The sequence below is a fragment of the Hipposideros armiger genome, unplaced genomic scaffold, assembly GCF_001890085.2.
Source record: "Hipposideros armiger isolate ML-2016 unplaced genomic scaffold, ASM189008v1 scaffold_284, whole genome shotgun sequence".
NCBI classification, from domain to species: domain Eukaryota; kingdom Metazoa; phylum Chordata; class Mammalia; order Chiroptera; family Hipposideridae; genus Hipposideros; species Hipposideros armiger.
In genome coordinates, this window is record NW_017731634.1 from 830,566 (window position 1) to 857,333 (window position 26,768).

The following is a 26,768-nucleotide window of genomic DNA, read 5'->3' on the forward strand; positions in this document are numbered from 1 at the left end:
GCCCCCAATGGCACGAAGCCCAGAGGTCACCTGCCTCAGGTATGCTGCTCTCAGGGGGGGGCTGCAATCTCAGCTTGTGACCTGCCGAGCCCACCAGGCTTATCTGGCCAGCGCCTGCAGGTCCACGGGCACCGTGCGGGGCAGAGACTCGGGGGACCCATCAGGGCTAATGTGAAATGAATGTCAGGCAGCTCGGCCACCTCCTCGCCCCGGGGCCCGTCCCGCAGCCCCTGTGACAGCCCTGCTGCATTATGGCTCTCGCCTAATTAGGGTAATTAACATGAAAATAATCAAAGCGATGGGAAATTTCTTAATAAACTGTCACCACTGCGCTCGTCGCTTGGGTGCTGTGCCTTTGTGAAGGTCAAGCAGATGCAGAGCAGGCCAGAAGCCAGGCCGAAGACGGGGCCCTGCTGACCACACCTGCCTGCCCACTGCAGAACTTGACCCCGGACTCCCTAACGGCCAGGAGGCCCCGTCCCAGGAGGCCCAGACCCTGGGAAAGACATTGGAGACACAGTACCCCACACTCCTGGTGCCCCCACACTCCCTGCCTCACAGGACCCACCCACACCCCAGCAGGCACCCCACCTGGTTCCCTGGGGCACACAGAGGACCGGAGACTTGCCTGCTACCTGGGCACTGTGGCATTTTGAGTTGGGAGGGGCCCAAAGCAGCACCTTCTCTGCAGGGACCTGCAACTACCCTCCCCTCCCCAGGGCGCCCCACCCCAGGGCAGGGGCCTGTGCTAGCCGGGCTCAGCGTCTCATACCCAGTCGCCTTTCCTTCCTGCTGCTGGAGGGTGGGGGGAGGGGGTTCCTAAAATATCACCTGGTGCTACAGTCAAGGTGACCCTGACCTGGCAGGCTTATGTCACCGCTTAGAGCCACCTTCTGGGCCTAGGTCTAAGGAGGGGCAGGTGGTGGGAAAGGGATGAACGTGCAGAGGGTCCGCGTCCGCCCGACCCGCCGGGGAGCAGCCTGTGGGGAGGGCACCCAAGATCGGTGGGAAAACCCACCGGGGCGCAGGTGGAAAGGGAGGCCTGGGGCAGTTTCCCTGGAAGCAACCTGCAGGAGGGGGGGTGCAGGCTGCGGAGAAAGGGGCGGGAAGCTGCCAGCCAGAGTTCCGGAGGTGGAAGGGGCCAGGGCGCCCCCTCCGGAGCCCCCTCCTGGGCTGTGAGCGTGGTGAGGCTGCGGCTGAGGGCTGGCCCTCGAGCGCCGGCAGCTCCCATCTGGTGCCCGGGGGCCCCGCACCCCGAGCCCTCCGCAAAACGGGTCCCCTGATCCGAAGCTGCCCTCGGCTCTCGCCTCCTCCTCCTCCTCGCCCCGCCTCGAGCTCCCGCCCGTGGGACGCGGGGAGAGCGGAGGGCGGACGAGGGAGCCAGGCGGGGCCGAGGTGCGGGGCTGGCAGGGCCCGCGGCGAGGGCGCGGCCGCTGGGGGCGCCACCGAGCAGCGGGCGGCGGGGTGTTGACGCTCTCCTGGGAAACGCTCCCGCCGCCCTGGTCCGTGCGGGCGGCGGCCGTGTGGCGAGCAGGAGCCCAGCCCGCGGACCCGCGGACCCGCGGACCCTCAGGAGGAACCGCGCCCACGGCCCCTCCCCCGGGCGCCAGTGAATGTGGGTCTCGCACGCCTTTCCCTTCCCTGAGCGCTGGACACAGGCGAGTGTGAGGGTGTGTGCGCACATGTGTGTCTGCCGTATGCATGAGTGTACATGTGTGTCTGCCGCATGCATGTGTGCACATATGTGAATGTGTGCCGTGTGTGTGCATGCGGGAGTGTGGGTCTGTGTGTCAGAGAGCATTTCTTATGTGGGGGGCCTGCCTGCAGGCACTTTGGGAGGAAGAGTGAAAGGGCTGTGAGTAGTTAGTTCTTCAGGTCAGAAGGTTTGGGAAGAAAACAGGTGCGTGGCAGGGCTGGTCCCCAAACTGACCTCAGAAGTGACCCCTGGCCTGGGCCAAATTGCTCTCCACCCAAAAGCCAGAGAGCGCCCCTCACCACCTGACCCCCACCCCACATTGCTCAGGTGTGAGAGGTAGGCAGGGGTGTGACCTGAGGTCAGGCAGGTGTGTGGAGTATCAGTGCTGAGAAGGCTGCCGAACACCTGTGAACCGGATTGATCCGGGAGGGAAGGTCCGCCTTCCTGAGGGGCACTGTGCTCGGAGGCGCAGGAGGTGGAGCAAGGACTGGGGTCCCTGGCCCCTCAGGCCATCCTCCCCACGTGGGGCTCAGGGGTCAGGTATCCCTAGATGGTAGATTCCTGAGCAGGGTCCCAGCCCCATGGAGACCGCCTGCAGAGCAACAGCACCTTGTTCTCACTCAGCGGCTGGGCGCAGAGCTGACCCTGAGGTCTCAGTGGGGAGGGCGAGGCCATCGGGCTGACCACCGCTTTTGCAGTAACCACGACCCCCATGCAGGTGCCCGTGAGGACTGGACATGGACCCATCAGGAGCACGGGCATGATGTCGGCCCAGGAGCTTGTGGCCTGCCTCTGCCGGGAGGGGGACCAGCACCTGGCCCTGGGGGAGCCCCCACTGGCCACCGCCTTCTACCTGGCTGCCTTCAGCTGCCATGCCCCCTCAGCCGTGCGGAGGGTCCGAGCTGCCCTGGCCGAGGCACGGGGGGCACCCGTGGTGGCCACCCTGGAGGCCTGGTGCCGCGGTGACAGCCAGATCCCGGCCATCCACTGGGACGGCATGGCGGTGGTCTCCCTGACTGGGACCCTGGCTTCTGCCTTCCTGGCCACCCTCTGCCCGGACCACCCGGCCGCGGTCCTGCACTCCCTGGCCGGACTGCTGGCACATGGGCGCCACCGGGAAGTGGCACAGCGGTGCAGTGCCCTTCTAGACGCTCACACCCAGCAAAGCCTGGAGCTGCGGCTGACCCGCGCCCTGGCCTGGGTCCTGTCTGGGGCACAGGTGGACGCTGGCCTGGCCGACTACGTCCAGGCCTTCACCTCGAGCGCTGACCGGACCGTGGCCTTTGTCCGCACCCACCAGCAGCCCTACCTCCCCGTGCTTGTCAGCACCCTCCAGGACAACATCTCAAGGAGCCAGCAGGCTGGGGACAGCACCAGCTGGCAGGAGACCGACTCCCAGAGACTCCTGGCAGCCCTGGACCCCGAGGGCACCTGGAGTGATGCCCTGTCGCCCGAAGCTCTGCTCCGCGGTGGCAGGTATGAGGACTGCCGGGCGGCATGTAGCCGAGCCCTTGAGCCTGACCCGACGGGCAGCAGACCCCAAGGTAGGAGAGCCGATCACATCCCCCAAGGGCCATTCCTTCACAGCATGGTTAAGTCCTCGTTATGGTGGGAGTTGGGGGTGTGCTGGGGCCAGGACACCACAGCAACAAGGTGGACAGTCCCCTGCCCTTACAAACGGAGCAACCAAGAAAAGAATCAAACAAAATACGTGCTTTGGGAAATGGAACAGGCGAGGTGCTCCTCTAGTCAGGTGGTCAGGGAAGGCTTCTCGGAGGTGTCATCTGAGCCGATGCCAGGCGGCGAAACAGAGTGTGCCAGGTCCCTAAGGAAGAAAGAACTTGAAGCTGGGGTGGCTGACAGGAGGAAGGGGACAGAGGCAGAGGGGAGGCCCTGAAGACAGTAGCTGTAGCTAAGCCCTGCTGGCTTCAAAAGGACTTTGGATTGTCCTCAGAGCAGCAAGAAGCCACAGAAAGTTTTAAACTATGAAGTAAGGTGCCCTGGGTTGCATGTGGCAAGTTTCCTCTGGCTGCTGAGTGCAGAATGTGCTGTGGGAGCCAGGGTGAAAACCAAACCTGCTGGGAGCCAGGAGGGGGACCGGGCCAGGAGGGGTACCGGGCCGGGAGGGGGTCTGGGCAGGGAGGCTAGAAGGCAAGAGATTGCGGATGCTCAGATCAGAGTTGAAGAGAGGTGATGGCTCTGAGCTATCACTGAATTATTGGGTTGGCGGAAAAGTCATGACGTATTTTTTCTGTCTTTCGTTGCAAAAACACGTCATGGCTTTTCCGACAACCCAATAGAAATGATAAGATTGTGCTGGGTATTAATGGTGGAGAGAGGGGTGCTGAGAAAGGTCAAGAATGATTTTAAGAATTCGCCTTCAGCAATTGAATGGCAGTGGGCAGGGGAGGAGCAGACCAGAAAGGGGGTGTCAGGGGTTTTACACACACCCCATTTGAGCTACTGCTCCTTTGTCGGGTCCTCCTTCTGTGGGGGCTAGGCAGTGGAGCGGGGGTCAGGAGCCATATTGCCGCCACCATGAGCAGTCTGAGCTCCCCACCAACTGCATGGCCTCTCCATGGGGCCTCCCCGTGTGCACGAGAGATGGTGGCTGCACCCACCTCTGAGGGTTGCTGGGCAGATCCAATGAAAATGTGTATCAAAACCCTTTAATTGTGTCACCACTAAGTATTCAAAAAATGTCCCTTAAGCCAATCAAGCGGATACGTCACTAGGCAGCTGAACACATGAGCTTTGAGATGAGAGGGGACTTGGTTTGAAGAAGTGGTTTTGGACGAGTCGACATGAAGAAGGGATTTAAAGTTCAGGGTCTAGACAGGGAGCGAGCAGGGAGGAGCGGGTGGGGCGGCCGGACACCCAGAGGTGGGGAATGGCATGTTACTGGCCACTATTGAACACTAGGGTGAATCCCATTTTCAGGGTTTGATACACATTTTCAGTGAATTCGCTCAGCCCCCTTTGGTGATGGGCGCAACCACAACCCCAGTGCCCAAGGGCACTGCCAGGGGCTCCCAGAGTGTTTCTAGCTGAAATTTGACCCCCAGGGTGCTCCTAACCATCTACCATAATGCCCCACAAAAAAAGACCCAGCAAAGAGGACAGGAGGACAATGAGAAGAAGGGAGCTGAGAGGTCTGCAGGGTGATGGTGAGGGCCAGACACCGAGGGTGTTTGTAGACACTGAGGTGTGCGCTGCACTGACAGCTGCCACTGTGGTGTTCATGAAGAGAGGACAGAAAACGTCTGTTAAGTGTGCTGCAGGGAGGTTATGGTGACCCCAGTGTGGGAGGGGGACCAGACAGAGAAAACTGAAAAGTGAGTGGGCAAATTTGTTTGGAAATCTGCTAGACCAGATACCCTGACATCCTCCCACTGTAAAAGGTATACAAATGTTCAACAGAGCCACAAAGAATACTGAGCTTATGAGAAACTAGGGGACCCTGCGTGCCCAAAGCACAAGCATGCAGTGGCTGAGCAGTGGTGAGCAGTGGCCAATGTCATGCAGGCTGGGGACAGTCAGCAGCTCCCAAGGTACAGGGGCCTTCCACTTCAATGGCCAGTAGAGACCCTGCAGAAATCCAAGATCTCCAAAGGGCTACAGCCTCAGGGGACAAGTGTGCTAGGAAAACTCTGCCTCGCCCCCACCCCCCGACCCCTTTCCCACTCCCCTCAGGAAGCTTGTTTGTCCAGCCTTGGCTCTGAACTGAACAAGAGCATCTTCCCTAAGAATCACTGTGTCAATTAAACCTAAGTCATCTGTGTCACAGGGAGTCACCTTATCACCACCAGCAGCACAGCATGGCTTAAGATGTAAACAAATACATTTCCTATCACAAACTTTTTATAAATGTAGTTCCCATAACAAATGTATTTTAATCTCAAGGTTATTTATCAAAAGTCTTTGGAAACACTGAACAGCCCTTCCATAATTCAGAAAGTGCTGTGCCATTCTTAGTAAGTAGACACACAGGGACACTCGCTGCATGAGGACAAGATACAGAATAAGAGCTTTACCAAACCTCCCGGCGTGGAATCATCCACATGCCATGGTTCCCTGAGCACTTATCTTCCCAAAGCACCAGGGGCAACCATTTCCCATGTATTCAAAGTTCTTCATTAAGAACTATGCAGAGGGCTGGCCGAGTGGCTCATTGGTTAAGAGTTGGCTTGGGAGCACAAGCTCTGAGCAGTAGGGCTGCCGGTTCGGATCCCACATGAGCAGTGACTCTGCACCCTCTACAGCTAAGATGGTGAACAACAGCTCGACCTGGAGCTGGGCTGCCGTGAGTCACCAGCGACGGCATAGGCTGCAGTGGGGCTGCAGTGGGCTGCTGTGAGCAGCCGTCCAATGGCTGGCAACCGATCTGCCTCACCCGGGAAGAGCGCAATGATGGTGCCAACTTGGGCCAGTGAAGCAACGTCCTCCACAACTAGACTGAAGAACAAAAGGACAGCAACTTGTCTGTTCCCCTTCCCCAATTCCCCAATGCTGTTTCCTCCTCCAATTCCCCCAATAACATCTTTAAAAAAAAAGAACTATGCAGAAAGATAATACCTATCAAAAACCCACCAAAAATATCATACTTGACAGTGGTATTTTAGAAGCCTTCCATTTAAAATCAAGAAGGAAGTGGCCGCCCACTCTCCTAGTTATCCATCATCATACTAGAGAGCCTAGCCAATGCAATACAATAAGGAGGGGGAAAGACATGTAACACTAGAGGGAAGAAACAAAGTTATCACTATTCCAGACAATATGATTAGCTATGTAGAAACCGCCCCCCAAAAAAGAAAAACAACAAAAATGTATTAAACATAGGAACAGAATTTAACTGGATATACAAAAAGCATTTATATTTATAGACACCAGCAACAAATAGAAACTTTGTGGTTTAAAAATATTCTTACTGTAGCAACAGAAAATAATTTATTTCAGAGTCATGTGACTTTAAGGAGAAAATTGTAAAACTTTATTAAAAGATAATAAAGAATACCTATATAAGGAGAGAGATGCAATGTCTATCATTAGAAAGATTTGATGATGTGACAGAAGAGCAAAAGACCAATGATAGACAAGGCAAGGAAGAAGGACACGGAGGGGGAGGGAGAGGAAGGGAGAAGATGGAGAGGAAGGTGGCGGTGGTGTAAAGATTTGCTCCACCAGTTAATGCAAAGCTATAGTAACAAACACAGAAGGTTACTGAGCTAAGGGATAGATAGAAAGACCAATAAAACAAATTAGGCCAGAAACAGAGCCACATATATCTGGAACTTAATATACAATATAAGAGTGAGCGTTGCAATTCTATAGGGAAAGACGGGGACCACTATCCAACGGGTGGTGCTGATTATCTACTTCAAACCATGCAGAAAACTAAAGTCCAAGGGACTATGTCAATAGCTAAATATAAGAGGATTATCATTAAGACTTCTGTGACCAGCTGGGCTTCTTAAGATATAAAAACTGGAAAGAATAAAGGAAAATGTGATACTTTTGATTAAATTAAAAATTTTCAACTTCTGTTTGCCCATAACTATAGAAAATAAAAGGACAACCCACAACAGAGAATGTTTGCAAAATATACAATGGGCAAAAAATTAGTACCCAGAGTATTTGAGGAATTCCTACATATCAATAACGAAAAAAATCTGGTACTAGAATTGGCAAAAGCATTTCCCAAAAGAGAAAGTACAGATGGCTATAAACATGTGGAAAATGTCCAACATCATAGTAATGATACAAATGTGAATTAAAACGAGATACCCATCAGGTTGGGGGGGGAGTATTTTTAAATAAATGAACCTCATTTGTAATCAGGAAAACAAAAATTAAAATAACAATGGGATAGCATTTTATATCCCCCAGACTGCCAAAATTTTTAAGTCTAACAATAGGAGAGTCTGGCTTTTAGTAATGGTGATTAGCTTGACTAGACTATGTATCTCAGAGATAGCAATGATAAAATTTAGATAAAACATAAAAGGCAACCATTTGCCTGTACAGAACAGTGCACAAATGCAGGCAGAAACTGGGGGGTGAAAGCTGAGGACTGCCAGGTGAGAGTCCATGCTTGCAGCTTTTTGCCTGAAGAAACTCCTCAATCCAGGTTTTAATCACGTGAAACAGAAAGCCACAGTTTTACTGGCTTGAAATGTCACAGGACAGAGTTCAGGGCTGAAAACAATAGGGGCTGGAAGGTTAGGAAGGAAGTACTGCAAAGGAGGAAGCCACAGAGGGGGTGAGACCCAAAATCTGTATATTAAATCTATTCAAATCCTCAGCTGACCACCAAAATATACATATGTGGGAGAGCCTGGGTGGCCTGAAAAAGCAGCCTTTGGAAGGTCCAAGAACTAAGAGGAGATTTCAACGGCTGCCCACCAAAGAGACAGAATATGGGGTTTGATTCTATCCAACTTAACTGCCTACTAACATAAAAGGATGTGTTCTTCAGAGGAGCTTAACTGAATCCAGAGTCTCTACAAAGCATCCACTAGATGTCTAGCGCACAATAAAAAGTGACTAGACATGCAAAGAAACAGAAAAATACAATGCGAGCCACAGTCAGGAGAAAAGGGAGTCCACGGAAATTGACCTTGAGATACTCCAGGTGCTGAAATCAGCATACTAAGGACTTTAAAGGAACTATTCAAAATATACTCAGGACTAAAGGAAAATATGGTCATAATGCATGAACAGATCTGCAATCTCAGCAGGTAAATAGAAACCATTAAAAATGAAAATTCTGGAATTGAAAATCTGGAATGAAAAATTCATATTGGAGATAGCAGGAGAATCAGTGAACTTGAAGGTAGAAGAGAAATTGTCCGATATGAAGAACCGACGAGCCCTGTGGGACAATCCCTAGTCATCTAACGTGTGGAAGCAGAGGCTCAGAAGCAGAGCAGAGAACACACATGTGTAAAGAAATAACCGCCCCCCAGACTTCAAGGGCTCCATGAACTATTGCACAAATTGAGGATCGAGTTGTGTTATCAGGACCTAGTAACTGACAGGAAAGGCTCAAGGTTTCTCTTACTTTGGCCACCAGGACTAGACAGGGTGACCCTGCTGCTGGTAGCTTCGTTGGTTGGTTGACCTCAGGGTGCAAGATGCTTTTTTCACTTGGCTCTGAACTGTGATGTGACATTTCCCACAATGGCAGCAGGGCAGGGTGGTGGCAGTTCTGCTTCCACGCAGAAGTGAAGGTGCTTTGCCCTCTCCTGTCTCAATGGAAAGGGTTATTGCCATGGTGACTACGTTAGGTTTTAAGGAAAAGCTCTGAGAATTCTGAAGGGCTGTGCAAAAAGCACTAAAGCGGAGGTTCAGAGCCTAAGATCCAGACTCGCCAGGGCTCGGAAAATGTCCTCTTCCCGCCAACACTTTCCAGCCTGTAATATAAGGGGGGAGGCCCATCACCTTGAGCTCCTGCCGGCACTGTTTCCTAGGATTCTCTCAGTAGCGTGCACCTGCCAGGAGCCCTGTTGGGGATGGGGCGGATCAGCTTTCTTCACCAATCAGAAAGCCCCAGATCACCCAAGCGCGTTTAAGGTGTTCAGAGTTAAAGTTTGCCGCTAGTGGAGGTGACGCTGTTGCTGATGTGAAACCTCACCGAGTGATCCTGCCCACCAGACCCTGTTCCGGGCACTGGACATGCATTAATCCATTGAACCCTCGCAGCCCAGTGAGTCAAGACCATGTCATCCCATTATAAAGCAAAAGAGGAAACCGAGGCACAGAAGACTGAGTCACCCGATCTCCCACTCTGTAAGCGGCCTCTTTCCTGGCCCTGACGGGGGAGAGCCATCTCTGTTTCAGAGAAGAGAAGTGGTGTGTCCCAGTGTGGCCCAAAGGAGGCAAGAAACAGAAATGCTGCAGTGACCACCAGTCCCTACCAAGGTCACGGGGTCAGACCTCAGCTCTGTCCTAGGGCTCGTCTCAGGGCAGGAAACGCAATCCTAAAATCCATCCCTAACAGGTGGAGGGGGAGGAAGAGGCGTTGTGACTAAATGTCTGTGTTGGCTGAACCCGCCCGCGCTGAGAGAACTGCTGTGCAGGCAGTCAGGGCAGCTGCCGCCCCTGTTGTCCCTCCTGCTTCTCTCATCCTGGTGGTGCCACGTCCTGGGATAGCGAGAGATGCCCTGAGCGGTCGTGCTCCAGAGGGTCCAAAATTGGACAGTTGGGGGGCTAGAGGTGGCACCCGGGTAGGACTGGCTGGACAGGCAGGACCAACGCCCTTGTTCTCTCCCCCAGGTGAGCGTCTGGCCGCCCTGCTGGTCACCCGCGCAGCCGCAGCCTTCTTCCTGGACAGCGGGGCCCAGGACCTGCTTGGGGACCTGCACCAGGCCTTCCGTGAGAGCCCGTCAGGGGCGCGGAGGCAGTTCGAGGCTCTGCTCTCTGCTGGGGACCGGGAGCGGGTGCGGATTCAGGCACAGGAGGCCGCGGACGTGGGTTTTGCCCACTTCCAGGAGGCCGTGCGGAGTCGCCCCGAGCTTCGGGAGGACTCGGGCCGCGAGCTGCTGGCCCCGGTGACCCGCGCGCTCCGTGTTCTGCTGCGTGTGGCACCGCCCAGGGCGCGTCCGGCACTGGGCACCCGCCTGGCCGAGTGCCTGCTGTTGGCCGGGAACGCAGCGGGCGCCCTGGCGCTGTGTGAGCGCCTGCTGCAGCCCTCGAAATCCAGGGACCGTGCCGGCAACCGCGCTCCCCTGTTGGCGCTCCGCGGCTTCTGCGCGCTGCACGTCGGCGACGCGCTACGCGCCCGGGAGGACTTCCAGGCGGTGGTGGAGCAGGGGCCGCCGCACACGAGCGGCTGTGTGCGTGCACTGTGCGGCCGCGGGCTGCTGCGAGTGCTGGCGGGCAGCACGTTTCTGGGCGCGCTGGACTATGTCACCGCCTGCCGGCTGCGGCCGGATGAGGCTCTGCTCGTCGCCAAGGCCTACGTGCCCTGGAACCAGCGGGGGCTGCTGCTGACGGTGCTGCGGGAGGAGGGCCGCAGGATGCTGCAGCGGAAGCCCGACCCGGGATCCAAGGGCGCGCAGGGCCGCCGGAGTAAGGCCGCGGAGATGGACGGCCCCGCTGCGCAGGAAGGGTAAAAACTAGCCCCGCGCTCACCTGGGGCTGCTTCGTTCTGGGCTCCTGCCAGGTAGCCAGGGTGTGTCTCTTCCTGACTTACAGATGGGTAAACTGAGGCAGGGAGCAGCTGGGTGATTTCCCTAAATGATGGGTGGCAGGTTTAGTGCAGGGGCCCAGACCTCAGGCCCCACCACCGATGCGTTAAGGGCTGACTTACAGAAAATTCGAAACTCAAACGGGAAATGAAAAATGAAGCCCATCATCCCACGGTTAGCATCCCTGCTCGTTGGTTCACAGACCGAATTGTGCTGCGGATGCATTGCTATCCCACCTTGTCACTCAGCAGGTCACGAGACTCTCCTTTGCCGCCAGATATGTTTCCAGCAGCCCCAGAGGCCATGCGGTAACCGCACCGGCAGCCAGAGCTGCTCTTAGCTATAACCAACCCCGGGAAACGTCCCGTAAGATGGAGCCAGAGGAGGCGTCCCGGGTCAGGGAGCGTGGCCCCTGCCAGGTCCTTGACTTTGGGTGCTGCCCGCCTGCCCATGTGACCCACACCCAGCCCTGAGGTTCCTTTGCAAACTGATTGCCAGCCCAGTGGCAGCCCCTCTCATGTGCACCCCTCTGATTGTCCAGAGGTGGCAAAGCTCTTCCCTGAGCTGGAGGCTTTCTGGGTGGGGTGGGGGGAATGTCACCACACACATCCTCTCACACACACACTCCCTCTGTCCCGGTTGCTTGATATGCATTGCTTTGATTTGCCGGTGAGGAGAAACTTTCGCATGTGGTTGGGGCCCTTTATGTTTGTTCTCTCTAAGAATTGGCGCCTTCCCCCAGTGGGAGTTCACTCCCATTCCCAGGACACCAGCAGCCTAACAGGCGGCCATGTTCCCTCACTCTGCCTACAACAAGCCCATATTCTTATCCTGTCTCTGCAGAAAAGGGGACTAAGGCAGGGTTGGCCCAGGGTAGGCACACAGCTGCCCCACAGGGTGGTGGGACACAGAAAGGGGGTGAGGGCCGAGGGTCCTCCCACAGCACCGAAAGGGGGTGAGGGCCGAGGGTCCTCCCACAGCACCCGGGTCTCTGCAGTCCAGCAGGAAGGGAGCTGCCTGGGCCAGGCGCCCGGACAGGACTTGCCTGTGGCTGGCACTCCCCCAGTGCTCTCTCCACAGGGACGCCCAAGGTGTGTACCAGCTGGCCACGCTCCTGATGGAGCTGGACGCAGAGGATGAGGCTCCCCGCCTCCTGGTGGCCGACGCCCTGTACCGCCTGGGCCGCCTGGATGAGGCCCACAAGGCGCTGCTGGTGGCCCTGTCCCAGAGGCCCCAGGCAGCCCCTGTGCTTGCACGACTGGCGCTGCTGCAGCTTCGAAGGGGCTTCTTCTACGACGCCAACCAGGTGAGGTTGCTGGGCCACAGCAGGCCACGCAGAAATGGGGCCCAGCTCTGCAGAGAGCACCAGGCCTCATGGCCCCTCACTCTGCTCCCCACACCCGGACTCTGAAGCAGGCACAGCTTGTCCCGGCCCCAGCTCTGCCACCTCTGGCAGGCCCCTCACCTCTCAGGTTCCTCATATGCACCCTGGTCTTGCCAGTTGTCATAGGAATGAGCCGGAGCAAGTGCCCCAGGGCCCAGCAGGCCCCAGCATACAGTAGGCGCTCCAGATTTGCTTTTGTTGTGTTATGAAAAAAAAAAGGGCCAAGGATTGAGTGTAGGCCGAGCTTTGTCCCAAATTTCCCATGTAAACTCAGCATGGATGTGACCCTGCCCCGGGGATGGGGAACGGTGGAGGGGCCCCCAGACCCTCAGCACCTGCTTGCCTCGCCCCCTTCCAAGACTCCTCTGCTCCCAGGAAAAGCAGAACACCTCCCTCAGGTGTTATAAGGCTTCCTGTTGGAACAGGGTCAAAAGGTTACGTGCGGGGGAGGGGGGAAGGTTGGGAGGGTTGCGGGGGAGACGACGAGGGGCTGTGGGGCAGGCACTGTGTGGACCGTCAGCGTCCTCCTTGTCCTCTAGCCTGGCTTGGGTGTCTGGTCTCCCTGCACTGGGCCTTACAGGTGCGGGGGAAGGGTGCTTTGGGACCTGTGTCGTCGGCGAGTGGCCAGCAGGGGCAACATCGGGTCTCTTTGGGGTGGAGCCTCTCTGAGTGCCAAGGTCATGTCCATTCTGGGGCTCACTCCACCCACGCGGGCACTGTCTCAGGGCATTTGCTCAGCGCTTTCTGACTCCTGGTGCCCTCTGTCACTTTATGATTTGGAAGTCTCCTTTCCTCGCTGTTCTCATTTGGACCGGCTGTTCTCATTTGGATCATGGATCGAGATCTCCACCTCCATGTCACAGAGAAGGAGACAAGGCTCAGGGACACTAGGACCCCAAACCCCACACCACGAAGTAGAGAGGAGCAGGCCAGGGGGAGCACTCACACCTCCCGGACCCCAGTCTTCCCTGTGCTCCACGCTGGGGACGCGCAGTCCCAGTGCACTGTCTTCATGAGCCACGCCCCCAAGGCCACGCCCCTGTGGGCCACGCCTCCGCGGGCCAAAGCCTTCTGAGCCACGCCCCTCTGAGCCGTGTCCCCCAAGGAGCATGGGAGTGGAATGGGCTGCACGTGAGGCACAGGAGAAACTGTGGTGACTTTCCTGCCCCTGCAGCTGGTGAAGAAGGTGGTCCAGTCTGGGGACACAGCCTGTCTCCAGCCCACCCTGGATGTCTTCCGCAACGAGGACCGGCAGCTGCTGCGGTGCCACTGCCATACGCGGGCCCTGGCCATCCTGCGGGCGCGGCAAGGCGGGGCCGAGGGCGAGGCCCACACCAGGGAAGCCATCGCCTACCTCTCCCTGGCCATCTTCGCTGCGGGTAGGAGCTGCCTGCCCGCCCACAGGGCTCCCATTCTGTGCCAGATACACGGGGACATGGGTAGCCTCTGCCATGCTGGGCGTAGGGGATCAGGGAGTCCGGGCACACCCTCGGGTGGAGGGCTCCAGGGCGTGTGCACACCCGGGAACATCCATTGGGTGGACAGGGCATGGGCCACTCGCTGAGGGCAACTTGCACCCAGGCCCTGGCAATCCAGGTGAGCATGCTACAGCCTGGGAGAGGGGCTGCACCTGCGGGGACTTGGGCTGCGCCTTTCCACATCCTGGGCCCTGAGGGTAGGAGGGCCAGCGGAGGCCCTTTGCCCAGCTCAGCTCCTCTCCCTCCAACCGGGGAGGTGAGGGGCCCAGCTCCCAAGCACTTCCTGGCAAAAATGAGGTCGTCTCGCTGTTGTGTGTATGTGTACGCCTGGCCTTCCGCTCACCCAGCCAACCTGCTGGCCCCACCCTGGGTGCCAGCCAGAGGCCTGGCCAGAGCATCGCAAAGTGACCTGAAGGGACGTTCCCAAGTATGCACGGCAGGCTCCTGGGGTGTGTGTGAGTCAAAGTATGGACTTAGGATCCGAATGCTGATGGACTTCTGGCTCTGCACTTACTGAGCACCCCCTCTCTCCCCTCTCCTCCAAGTGGGGTGACGGAGACGCCATGTGGGGTGGGGAGTGAGGATCCAGGGAGCTAGTTTTCAGATAACCAGGTCGGTTCCTGGAGCAGAGTTCACACCCCGCACACGTCAGCCGGGAAGGGGACACAACACCCAAAGTCCTGCAGAGCCCAAAGCATGGTGCCCTGTGTCCATCACTGGACACACTCCTGGAAGGAGCACGGTGGAATCAACCTCTCTGGGAGGGACATCCTGTGCCTAGAATTCAGAGGGCTCCTTCCTGCCCTCCTGGCACCTTCATGCTTGCGGCCATTCCATGCCCAGCCCTGAGGACCCTTTCTCCCCCTAGCCCCTCGCCTCAGATGCAGCTGCACTGCCCCCTCCACCTGGAAGCCCCCTCTGACTGTCTACCAGCCCTCCCAGATGCCACCCCTCCTAGTTGGGCTGCCAGTGCCCCAGGTCAACCTGGGCTGCCCTCACTGTGTCTTGGTGCCTGTGAGTGGTCTGCGAGCTTCCTGAGCTGGCCCCAGAGCCCGTGCACCCTCTGGTTCTCCCCACCACCAGGCACCAGGAAGGGCACAGTGAATGCTGGATGGTACCCATCCGGAGTCAGCAAACGGTCCTGACACCAGACACCCCTTCCTCCAGGGAGTCAGGCAAGCGAGTCCCTGCTCGCACGTGCCCGCTGCTACGGGCTCCTGGGCCAGAAAAAGACAGCCATATTCGACTTCAACTCTGTGCTGCGGGCCGAGCCGGGGAACGTGCAGGCCCTGTGTGGACGGGCACTGCTGCGCCTGGCCCTGGACCAGCAGGAGGTATGGTCCCCCCACCCCAGGACTGGGCAGGTGGGCTGGGCATGCTTTGGGGGAGGTGCTGCCTTCCTTCTAACCCCCTGAGGACAGAACAGGCAGGGGCAGGCTGTCCTGACTGTGAGACACCCATCAAAACCCCACCTGCCCTGGAGCTCACAGGAGCCTCTTCGTCACATCCCTGGCTTTGGGGAGTCTTTTCCTTTCATCCGAAGAGTCCCTGTGCCTCCCAGCCTTGGTCAGCATGGATGGATGTGCAAATCCTCAAGGCTAGCAGGGGCACCCCGGCTTAAAATAATGAGACCCCGGCTGCCGTTTTGGGTGCCTCCCTGAGCTGTCTGCACAGAGCCTGTGGATTCAGATGGTCACTGTGCAGGGGCAGGGCAGGAGAGGTCCACTGCCAGGCCCAGGGCAGGTACTTAGCACAGAGAAGATGTGCCCAGAGGCAGCCACAGCTGAACAGCACGGACAAGGGCACTTCTCAGCCAAGAGCAATGTCACAATGACAAGTGACTGAAATTGGCTGCCTGCCTGATGCTTTGCTGGGTAAAAGAGCAACCCAGGGGCAACCTGCCTACCAGGTTCTTTAATTTGCTTAAGGGCTGGAGTCCTGGGAGGCAAAGTAAACAATGCAAGCTGCCACTGACACGAGAGCTTCTTGAAGCAGTGCTCCTGCCAGCAGGACGTCTGTGTTTCCCCCAAGGGCGCTGGCAGCCTGACGCCTGTCCCAGCCTGGGCGCACTTGTGGTTGGAACCCAGCCCTCTGCACACCTCTTCCTGGGCCGGGCAAGCCTCTGTGGCTTGCAGGGACAAGCTCATTACACAGAGAAGGGATTCGGCCAGGAGGGCCCCTGCTGCAGGGGAGTCCTTAGAAACCCGGCCCTGGGTGCCCTCAACATGCCAGCAGCACCTCCGAGAGGTGCCTCAGAAACGTCTCCCCTCCCACTCTATGCAGAGCAGCAGGATGTGTGGCAGGGAAGGGACGTGGGGGTGAGGGTGGGCACAGGGCCAACCCCAACCCCTTCAAACATGTGACCTTCCTCCTCCTGATCAATGTTGCCAGACACTCAGCTTGGTGTCTCACCTGTAATGTACATGACAGCTGGGACTCCAATGAACCAGCACAGAATTGGGCTTTTTCCCTGCAAAGGTGACCAGCCAATCCAGGGTTACCAGTGGCCAGCACTATGGACATGGTGTAGGAAGATCAGAGAGGACTGTCCATCCAGCCGCCCACCTCAGGGCTCTGTGTCTCCAAGACCAGCATCCCACACACCTGCTCCAGGAGAACTCATCCCAGACTTGAAATGCATCTGGACACCTGTCCTGGAGGGAGCAACTGGTATTGGGCTGCTGGAAACAAAATAGCTGGATGAAATATGTGACAACTGTCTTCAGGCCTTAGGCAGCAGGCAGTGGGGAGCTGTGACCCCTAAAAGAAGGGAAACCACATGAGGTGAGCCCCACGCTAACCTGCCTTTCTGCCTGGGAGCCTTTCCTGTCACCACTGCACAAGGAGGTGGGCTTGCTGAGCGGAGGGGGCAGAGATGAGCCCCAGGCCGCTGAGGTGGCTGGAATTGCAAGGAAGGGCAAAGGAGAAGAGGGGACCGCTCGCAGGAGGGACGTCCTCATGGGATTCCCAGTGGATCCATCCTTGTCTGAGGGCTGGGCTGCATGTAAGGGCAAGACGCAGGGGATAGCAGAGCTCACCTGTGCTGGGGCTGACAGCTGAATGGCGACCCCAGGGTCAGGCAGGGCTGGGAGATGTCGGAGCTCTGACTCAGCCAGAGCAGAGACCTTTCTCACCTTGGGCAGTCAGTGGAGACCACGCCCTAAGTAAAGTAAAGGCCACACCCTAAACTAAAGGTCATCCCTGGGACTAAGTTCAAAACTGAAATGGACCTGCCCCCACAAGGAACAAAACCAAGTCTGGAAAGACCAAAATGATCCACCGGTGATCTGACTGCCCACCAGAACAAAATTGAACACCCTTTACAAGGCAGTGACGTCATCCACTCTCCACAACATACCAGCCATAAAGCCCAGCACAACTCAAACTGCAAGACACACAAAGAACCAGGAAAATGTGACCAATAGTCAGGAAAATAAGCACTCTGTACAGACCTTGAGGTGGCTCAGGTATTGGACTTAGCAAAAGTGTTAAAGCAGCAATTATAAACATGCGAAGGACTTAAAGGAAAAACATGTCCTAATGAGTGAACAGATGGGGAATCCTAGCAGAGAAATGGAAACTGTAAAGAAGAAGCAAATAGAAATTCTGGAACCGAAAAGTATAATATCTAAAACTTTAAATGTACTGACGGGCTAAACAGCTGATTGGAAATTGCCCAAGAAAGGGTCAGTGAAATTGAGGATGAACCAATATAAATTACCCAGTCTGAAGAACAGAGGGGGAAAGGGATTTTTTTTTTTAAATGAGAGCATCAGTGACCTCTGGGACAACTCCAGGCAGTCCGGCGTATGTATAACTGGAGTCCCAGAGGAGAAAGAATGGGAGACATACGTTTATAACCAACATGTGCCCAGCTGTGGTTCTCTTCACATTTGTCATCTTTGGGGCTGCTGAGCTTCTTGGGAAGCTCTCCACCATTGTTTCTTCACATCCATGCGTACTGATATGTGATGACCACGAAGCGAGCCACACTAGGCACAGCTTGGTCAGATTTCTGAAAACTGAAGGTACAGAGAACGTTGCAAAAGCAGCTGGAGGAAAAGAGGAATGTCACATCCAGCACAGCAGAATCGACACAACTGACTTGTCACGGAAGCCATGGAAGCCAGAAGACTGGGAGGGGAGAGTATCTTTAAAGACTAAAAGAAAAAAATATATATTACCCAGAATTCTCTGTCCAGTTAAAATGCCCTTCAAAAATAAGAGTGAAATTAAAGACATTTTCAAGGAAATGAAAGCTGAGGAAACTCATTGCCAGCAGACAAAACGCAAAAGTAGGGCCGGCCGAGTGGCACGTTGGTTAGGAGTTGGCTTGGGACGCCAGCTCTGAGCAGCAGGGCCCAGGTTCGGATCCCACATGAGGACCAGTGACGCTGCGCCCTCTACAGCTAAGATGGTGAACAACAGCTCAACCTGGAGCTGGGCTGCCGTGAGTCACCGGCGACAGTGTAGCCTGCAGTGGGCTGCCATGAGCTACTGTGAGTGGCTGGCAGCCGGCATGAGCGGCCGTCCAATGGCCAGCAAGTGACTGCCTCAGCCGGGAAGAACACAATGATAATACCAACATGGGCCAGTGAAGCGACATCCTCCACAACTAGACTGAAGAACAAAAGGACAGCAACTTGTCTGTTCTCCTCCCCCAATCCCCCAATAAAAAAGTCTTTTAAAAAAATGCAAAAGTAGATGAAGTTGAAAAGAATTGACACCTGATGGAAATTCTCTGCTAGAAGAAATAAGGAGCATACTTAAATACAAAAGAATACATTTATTCCTTGTCTGAATTTTTTTGAATGAAGCTATCTATTTCAGAAAGGGCAGGGGTGAGGGACATGTACTGTGTGGTTCTTATGTCCTCCATGAAGTGGTACTTTATTCACTCTACGTACACTGTGGTAAGTTAAAGATACATGGGCAACTTTTTTTAGGGCAACTGCTAAAAAATAGTAAAAAGAGGCAAAGTTAAAAGGCCAATGGAGGGATTAAAAGAAAATACTAAAAATATTCAGTTGATCCAAAAGAAGGTAGAAAGGGAGAAACAAAGGCATAAAAAAATAAAATAAAATAAAAAGACAACTAGAAAACCAAGGAAGATGGGCCTGGAGATGACTTCATGGTTCCCGACTGCTGACCAGGTCTGAGGTCAGATACACATGACTCACCGACCTCCAAGGCTGTCCTGTGCTTCCACAGCAAGTCAGGGCCTCAGGACCCCTCCCTGCCTCCTGTCCCCAAGCTGCATACTCAGCTCGGCTGTCCCACACGCGTGCTCGCTGCCCTGCAGGTGCCAGCTCAGTCCCTCCCTCTGTGCCATTGTGGATTCTTGATCAGTGCAAACCTTCTAGTTCCAGACCATCTGTCCCTTCCAGAGTTGTGACACATGTACCACAGTGTCCCCCTGCTCTGTCCTGTATCGCTCACCAGGTGGGCCCTCATTTTGGCTGACCCCCCCCTCCATTTGTGGGAGGGCAGGGACTGGGCTGTCTACCCTTCCTGGTGTCCCCAACACCCAGACACTGGGAGGATAAACGCTTGACAAATACCCAGCTGGGATGACTTCTGCCACCCACCCTGCCCTGTCTCTTTACAGGAAGCTGTGGACGACATCTTCTCGGCTCTGAAGCTCGACCCACGTGCGGCAGTCCCTGAGATCTGCTCTCTCAAGCCAGAGGCCCAGGCCCTCATCACGCAGGGCCTGTCCTCCCGTTGCCGGGCCCTGCTGAGCCAGCGGCCAGACACCAGGTCCCCCCTCAGTGACGGAGATGTCCAGGGCCTCCTTGCCGTGGGAGAGGCACTGATCCAAATCAATGCCGGGCAGCTGAGCTGGCACATCCTCCTGGCAGATGTGCTCATTGCCGTGGGTATGCGTGGGCCTGGGCGTGGGCAGCGTGGCGTCTGTCCCGGCTCCTCTCACCCCTGGAGTCTCTTCTGTAAAACTGGAGAATGAAGTCCTGGACTCGGTGGCTTCTAAGGTCCTTTCCACCCTGAATCCTAGCTCCTGGGACCTGGTCCCAGCGTGGGCCTGGCGTGTATGTGTCTCTGGCTCTCTGTCACCTATGTGACTTTGCCTGTAGGGAGGAGAAACAAAGGAGTGATTTGGGGCTTCAGACAAGGCTCCAACATTCAGGCTTCCTCAGTAACTCGAGAGCTTATTCAGCAGATATTGACCGGGCCCCAGGCCCCGTTCCAGCGAGATTATCTTAAGCTCCTGTGTGACACAACGTCAGCCTTTCCTGCAAAACCCTGACCATGTTGCAGCACTAACTTGAAAGGGAAGCACTCTGTGCAGCCTGCATTTCCCTGGCCTGTCATCCTCGCTTCCAGGCCTGTGAGGTGTCCTCACCAAGGCCTTCAGGGGGTAGGGAGCTGCTCCCACCCCATGTTGCCCTGCTCGCAGGGGCCTGGGAGAAAGCAGACCTTTGTGGTGACTCCAGTGAGGGGCTCAGACCGTGCTGCCCAGCCATGGGGTCACGGACTCTAGTGACCAACCCAGGTGGGATTACTGGTAGCAGGCGAGTCCATGTGACCGGCATGGTTTCACCATGTCCCTCTGCTCTGGGTTCCTCCTCCCGGGGCTGAGCCCTCCATCCGCGTGCTGCTCCCCAAGCCAATGCAGAGCAAGGGCTGCGGCCGGCTTCTCTGGCTGGCTTCCCAGAGCAGCGGCGGTGAGTCCCACCTCCCTGCCCCCAACCCCAGCCCCACCCTGACCCTTCCTTCCTGAATCCCTGACAGGCCGCTATGAGGAGGCTGGCACCCGCCTGCAAAAAATCCTGGACCCCACACTGCAGTCGGAGGCAGCCCAGGCCCGGCGGGGCCTGCTCAGGCTCAAGAAGGGAGATATGCCAGCTGCTGCGCGCGATCTGCAGTGCCTGGCAGAGACGGATGCCCAGGACCTCGGCTTCCTGCTGTGTCTCCTGGAGACCTCAGAGCAGCAGCGCCTCTCCCAGGTGTGCACAGCACTCCACGGAGCCCCACTCCAGCCCCTGTCCCCCAGCACCCAGTGCTCAGGGCAGCTCTGGACTCCCTCTGTGCTGATTTCACTTGGGTGTGGAGCGGGTGGGGGTGCACGCAGGAGGCACCCAGCTGGCCAGCTCAAGCCCTGACAACCCCAGTGACCTTCCGGCTTCTTTGCATGAGGTGTATAAGCCACAGCTGACTTGAGTCGGGGAGAGGGAGGGGACTACCTCCTCAGAGCCAGGCCAAGCCAGCCCGGTGCACCTGCCCTCGCAAGAAGCCCTCCCAGCCCCAGGTCAGGCCAGGAGAGGCGCGTGCCTCCCCGTGAGAGCAGGACTGGGGAGGTGGATTCCTGCAGGTGGTGAGCTGAGGGGCCCTGAGGGGAAGGGCTGGGTTGCTGCCTCTTTGGCTGGCTGGTATTTCCTTCCACTGTTTATCCGACAAGAATGCATGAGCTCCTAACCAGGCTGGTGGAGCCCCAGCCCTGCCCTGTAGGCCTGGAATCTCAGGGGAGACAGCGGGGGAGAGAGTGTCAGTGTCGGGGAGACCCTAGAACAGGGCATTGGGTAGTGAGGTGGCACGGGAGGCAAGACCCTGATGGTGACAGATGGGCCACGGCGCAGACGCAGCTCGGAACGTTCAAGAAAGGGGCTCACGTGGCTCTGCGGGCGCGGAGAGGGCTGCGGTGGGGGCAGGTTTCTGGCCCAAGCTGTAAAGAAGCCGATCTGACGGGAGCACGTGGGCAGCCTGTCCTGGATCTGGGCTGACCGTCTTGCCCGCTCCACTGGCTGGAGGCAGGACCCGGCCAGGCGGGCGGGAGAGGCAGGGCTGCATTTAGCCTTTTGAGGGGGCAGGTGAAGGGACCGCCAGCGGGGCCTGCCGGGAGCCCACCCGGCAGCTGGAGTGAGTGCCTGAACGGAGCCCTGTGCGCGCGGCCTTGTGCCCGCGGCGCTGGCGGGCTGCGTGCCTCGCGGTCCACACGAGGTGTCTCAGCGAGGGAGGCTGGCAGAGGACTGGCACGCGGGCGTTCGGGGCACGATGCGCAAAGAGCAGTGGGCACTGCAGAGGGGACAGCTGCCCCTGGGGCTCAGGGAACCCACGAGTGAGACCGTGTCATCGGTATCAAGAGCTCAGGCGGGGATCCCAGAGGAGGGGCCCGACCGGGTCTCGAGCACAGAAGGCGCTGGGCCCGGCCACTCGACGGCTGGCTTCGGCTTCCGGGAGAATACGGGCGACGCGCGGCCGTTGCCCGGCGACGCGGGCCTACCCGGAAGGGAACCGGAAGTGGTCGTGCCCCGCTTCCGGCGGCCCTGCACGGCCGGGCTGGCGGCTCCTCCCCTGAGCCGGGATCGCGCGGAGCCCGTCCAGAGGGCGCTGCGTCTGCGAGGCGGTGCAGCACAGAGAGGCCGAGCCGCTGGTCAGTGTCACACAGCGGGGAGGCGAGCGGGGCTCTACCCGGTCCCAGGCCGCCCCGCTCTCCCTGTGCGCTGTCGGTCTGGTGGGAGAAAAGAACCACGGCCCCCGAGAAGGAGCCCCCGCAGCAACGCCGCGGGCACTGGACACTGACCTCGGCCGGGCCTCCCTCCCCCTCCCCGCGCACATAGCTGCCTCCCAACCCGGCGTTTGCGCCCCCAGACAGCGTCCCTGTTGAGTGCTGGCGACATGGCGGGGAGGGATCATTGGTGCGACCCGGCTGCGTAGAAAAGAGGACGGGACAGCGGGGAAGGCAGGCGCTTGTGTGCCTTAGCCTTCAGTGGGACCCACTGTGGGTTCTCGAGGACAGGAGCCATGTGAGGCCAGCAGACTTAGCCGCAGGGTGGTTGGAGAGAGGCGGTTTAGAGGGTGGGCTTCATCCACGCTCAGAAAAGGAGGTTGAGCCTGAGGGGCAAACGGGGCACCCGAGCACCCGGGGTTGTGCTGGCAGATGCTGGGGCGCAGGGCGGAGGGAGCGGGCAGCAGCGTGTTGTCTCCCCAACTCGGATGCTCTGCGGGACCACAGTGAGAAACCCACCGGTGCTAGAAGGCCCCTCCTGACCTTGGGCTCGAGGACCAGGCTGGCAGAGATGGTGCTCGCTACTGTCCCCTGGGTGGGGCAGTCCTGGGAGGACGGGAAGGACAGAAGGACCTGCGGGGAGGTGACTGCAGAGGGAGCAGGTCATCCGAGGGATGGAAGCCGTGGGGCTGGGAACAGGGAGGAGCCTGGAGGAGAGGGGCGGAGCCCAGCAGGCTGCAGAGCTTCTGGTGGCGGGACTGAGGGGGGGGCGTCCTCCTCACAGAGGCTGGTGTGCAGGGCTGGGGAGGGGCTGCAGTGTTCTGGGCTGAGCCGCACCCGCCCTTTCTCTCTCCCCTGCAGACTGCAGCCCAGGAAGCCAGTGCCCTCCTGAACTCAGGGCAGCCCTGCCAGGCGCTGGGCTACTGCTCGCTAGCCGTCCTGGCTAGTGGTGGCAGGGCCCGTCACCTGCGCCTGCGGGCCGCCTGCCTGACTGAGCTGCAGGAGTTTGGCCGGGCGCTCGGGGACCTGGACCACGTGCTCCAGGAGGGTACACGGGACTGTGACCTCCAGATGAGGGCGGAGGACTTGTGCTCCAGGGGCCGCCTGCTCCTGAGCCTGGGGGATGAGGCCAGGGCTGCACGGGCCTTCGCCCAGGCCCTCAAGCTGGCGCCCACCCCAGCCCAGAACAGCCTGTGGGAACAGCCAGGCCGGGCCCCCACCACCCGCGTGTTCCTGTGCCATGGGCAGCGCTGCCTGGATGAGCAGTGCTACACAGAGGCCTGGACAGCAGCAGAGAGCGGCCTTCTCGTGGACCCTGAGCACGGCGGCCTGAAGAGGCTGAAGTCCAGAATCCGGAGGGAGGCTACCTCGGGCTGCCGGCTCCACTGACCCCGCAGTCCCCAGGCCGTCACAGGGCCACCCTGACATTCTCATCCGATGTCCAGACCCTGGAGTGCACCCCACCCCCAAATCAGGGAGGTTTTCACCCCGCCCTTCCAGCCTTCCTCACTCTGGGGTGGGTTGGTGTTGGACAGCCAGCCTTGGAGAGCAGAGAGCACCCCGCTGGCCTGGAATGTGACTGTCTTGGGAGGCTCAGAGCCCCTTGCTGCAGGTGCAACCTGGTCACTGAAGCTGGGGCCTCCAAGAAGCAGCCCCAGTTCTTGGCCCCCGGGTTTGGACCTGCAGGTTGGACAAGATGAAGGCTGGCCCCCGGTAGCCCTGGGGAGATGGTGCCACCCAGGAAGCCCTTTCCTGCGAAGTGGACTTTGACACTGACCCGAGCCTCAGGCCGGGCTCCTGCAGCACCTGGGCTCCCCAAGGACCAAACTCCTCAGCCAGGCCACCCGGCCAAGACCCATACTTTCAAGTTCTCCCGGGGAGCCCAGTGCCCAAGCCCGCCACCTATGGCCTTGGAGACCATACCAAACAGAGAGAGTTATTGCTTTCTCTTTCTACCTGGAAACCCTGTGAAGTAGCCTCATCCCGTTGGCAAAGCTGAGGCTCGAAAGTTTCAACGATTTGTACAGTCACAGTCAAGTTAGTGGGCTGTCGAGAAGCCACACCCGGGCTCCCAGCTTAGAGCAGGTTCCTCAGCAAAAGACAGCCCAGGGACCCTCCACAGGGACTCACCCTCCCCAGTTCCCCAGGCAAAGTCTGTCCTGCCCTGTGCCCTCCCCTCCAGCCCCAGCTTGCCTCACGGGACAGTCCCACATCCACTGTCTGCAGGTACATGAGACGGCTGATGGTTACTCCAACTTCACGCCGTGGCACTCAAGTGGACAAAGCTAGCAGGCCCTGGACGGCCTCTGGAGCAGAAGGCTAAGGTGGACAGACTGATAAAAATCAGTCTTATCCGAGAGGAGAGGTTGCACCTGCTTTTCACAGTCACCACACACTAGGTTTTTGAGAAAATGGTCACAATATGGTATAGGTTGCATTAGCCAATCTCGACAATAAAGCTATAAATTAATTTTTAAAAATTCCCTGCATGTGAAACAACGCTTGGGTCCAAAGGGAATCAAATCTTGAATTGCATAATCTTGGGAAAATAGTAACAAAAATGGTTGGAAGCACGCATGGGGTGCGGCCACGGCAGTGCCAGGGGTGGGCCGGGCCCCGAGTGTTCCCATCGCTCAGGCATGCAAATGACATCAGAAGGCAGGAATTCATAAGGATAACAGCAGGAGTAAATTAGGAATAGAAAAATGGAAGCACTACTAAATCCAATATATGGTTATGCAAAAATATGATAAAATAGATGAGCCAATCACAAGCAAGAAAGAAGGAAAAAGCGCAACGATGTTTGTGTCATCCCAGCCTATTGATAGTGAGGCTCTTGGCTAGGAATGCCTGTGCCCTCACCTGTGCCTGTGCTACCTGTGGCGAGCCCCACAGACGTGTCCCCTTTTGAGCCAGTGTTGTGGCTGGCGTGATGTCAGGACACACCTCAGCAGGAGTTTGGCCAGGCACTCAGGGACCTGGACCACGTACTCCGGGACAGTACAGGGGACTGTGACCTCCGGATGAGGGCGGAGGACTTGTGCTCCAGGGGCCGCCTGCTCCTGAGCCTGGGGGACGAGTCCAGGGCTGCATGGGCCTTCGCCCAGGCCCTCAAGCTGGCGCCCACCCCAGCCCAGAGCAGCCTGTAGGAACATGCCTGTGGGGCTCGCCACAGGTAGCACAGGCCCAGGCATTCCTAGCCGAGAGCGTCGCTATCAATAGGCTGGGATGACACAAACATCTTTCCTCCCTTTGAAGAACAAGACTTATTGCTCACAGGTCCTGGAGGGCGCAGAGCTCACCTGGGGCCACGCAGCAAGGTCAAGGGTAGAGAGCACAGAGAGCGTGGACCTGGGGCTCCGCCTTTATGAGGGTCCTCGAGTGGGGTGTTGGGTTTTGTGGGCCCTTCATTATTGGCTAATTTGGAGCATAAGAAAGGCAGTTAGGTCTCCAGAGATAGAGGCAGGTCACCTAAGCAGTCAGTTATCTGGGTCCCCCGGGTTTTCTGAAAGAGGAGTTTTCTTGTGTGAGGACGGCCTAGTTCCTTATCTGGTGGTTTTGCGAGCTGGCGATATATTTCTTTGAGATGGATGTCTTCTGAAATGGCAACCCAAAGCTTAATGTCAGGCACTTCCATGACGAGCACAAAATTTGTAAAAGTGACAAGGACAAAGTAACAGATACAGAAGCAACTGAAAGAATCTCAACTCTATGGGAATACATTTGAAGGCCTGGATAAAATGAGTTAGTTCCTAGGAAAATGTTGCTTAACTACACTGACTCCAGGAGGGAAAGAGGAGGCCGTGAAGGAGCCCCCCACGGAGCAGGCCCAGATGCGGGTGGCATCGGGGAAATCCAGCCTCCAGAAGAGTCAACTCCGGGCCACTTTGAGCTTCTCCAGAGCCAAGAAGAAAGGCTCCAAAGTTCTTCTTCAAAGAAAGCGTAATCCCCACCAAGTGAGAGCCACAACCAACTTCATTTATCAATCACCAGTTCCAAAATCTTAAGTGAAACACCAACAAAGTCAAGTACAATGGCACATTTCAAGGATAACACAGCATGAGCAGAGTACCCGGAATGCAAGGACGGTTCCCAATTCAGAAGTGTGTTCCTGTGGTTTATCGCAGCAATAGAGCTAAGGAGAAATAGGCCTGTGGCCCACGTGGGGGCTGTCGTGGGGTGCACCAGTCACACAGGATCCGTCCGCTCCAACACACTATCTCCCTGGGCCTCTGGAAGCCCCCCAGGCATCTCCGCTAACATGGACCACCATCGAGTCATTTGCCAAGTGAGCCGTTAGAGTCACTTCCGGCAGTTGAGTGAGCCAACCCATGACCTTCGGCACCTCTGGCAGGTGTACCCATGTCCACAGAGCCAGCCCATGCTGTGTCCCCTCCGCCTTGGTCCCACACTGGTAGACTCTGTTCCCACTGGAATTCCCAGGCTTCTCAGTGTGAGCTAATGAAATCCAGCAGTTAGTGGGGTGCATATGCTATTTCCTCCAGGGTCAGCCTTTGCACTTGACCCCCACCCCCCAGCATGCTGAGATCCAACCCTA

The 26,768-nt window shown here is 57.3% G+C and overlaps 1 protein-coding gene across 3 annotated transcripts; it reads left to right on the forward strand.

The window, feature by feature from the left end:
* Positions 1-1,508: 1,508 nt before the first annotated feature.
* On the forward strand, positions 1,509-24,693 carry TTC34 (tetratricopeptide repeat domain 34). Of its 3 annotated transcripts, none has more exons than XM_019658525.1 (10): positions 1,509-1,658; positions 2,415-3,240; positions 9,971-10,805; positions 11,133-11,192; positions 11,965-12,190; positions 13,443-13,647; positions 14,914-15,080; positions 19,355-19,625; positions 20,497-20,711; positions 23,072-24,693. In XM_019658525.1, exons 1-10 carry the CDS (start codon positions 1,614-1,616, stop codon positions 23,597-23,599), a joined length of 3,378 nt encoding a protein of 1,125 aa, XP_019514070.1. In that variant the 5' UTR covers positions 1,509-1,613; the 3' UTR covers positions 23,600-24,693. The 3 variants fall into 3 exon arrangements, with proteins under 3 accessions (XP_019514070.1, XP_019514071.1, XP_019514073.1); XM_019658526.1 differs by having other exon boundaries at positions 11,136-11,192; XM_019658528.1 differs by lacking the exon at positions 11,133-11,192.
* The last annotated feature ends 2,075 nt before the right edge of the window (positions 24,694-26,768 follow it).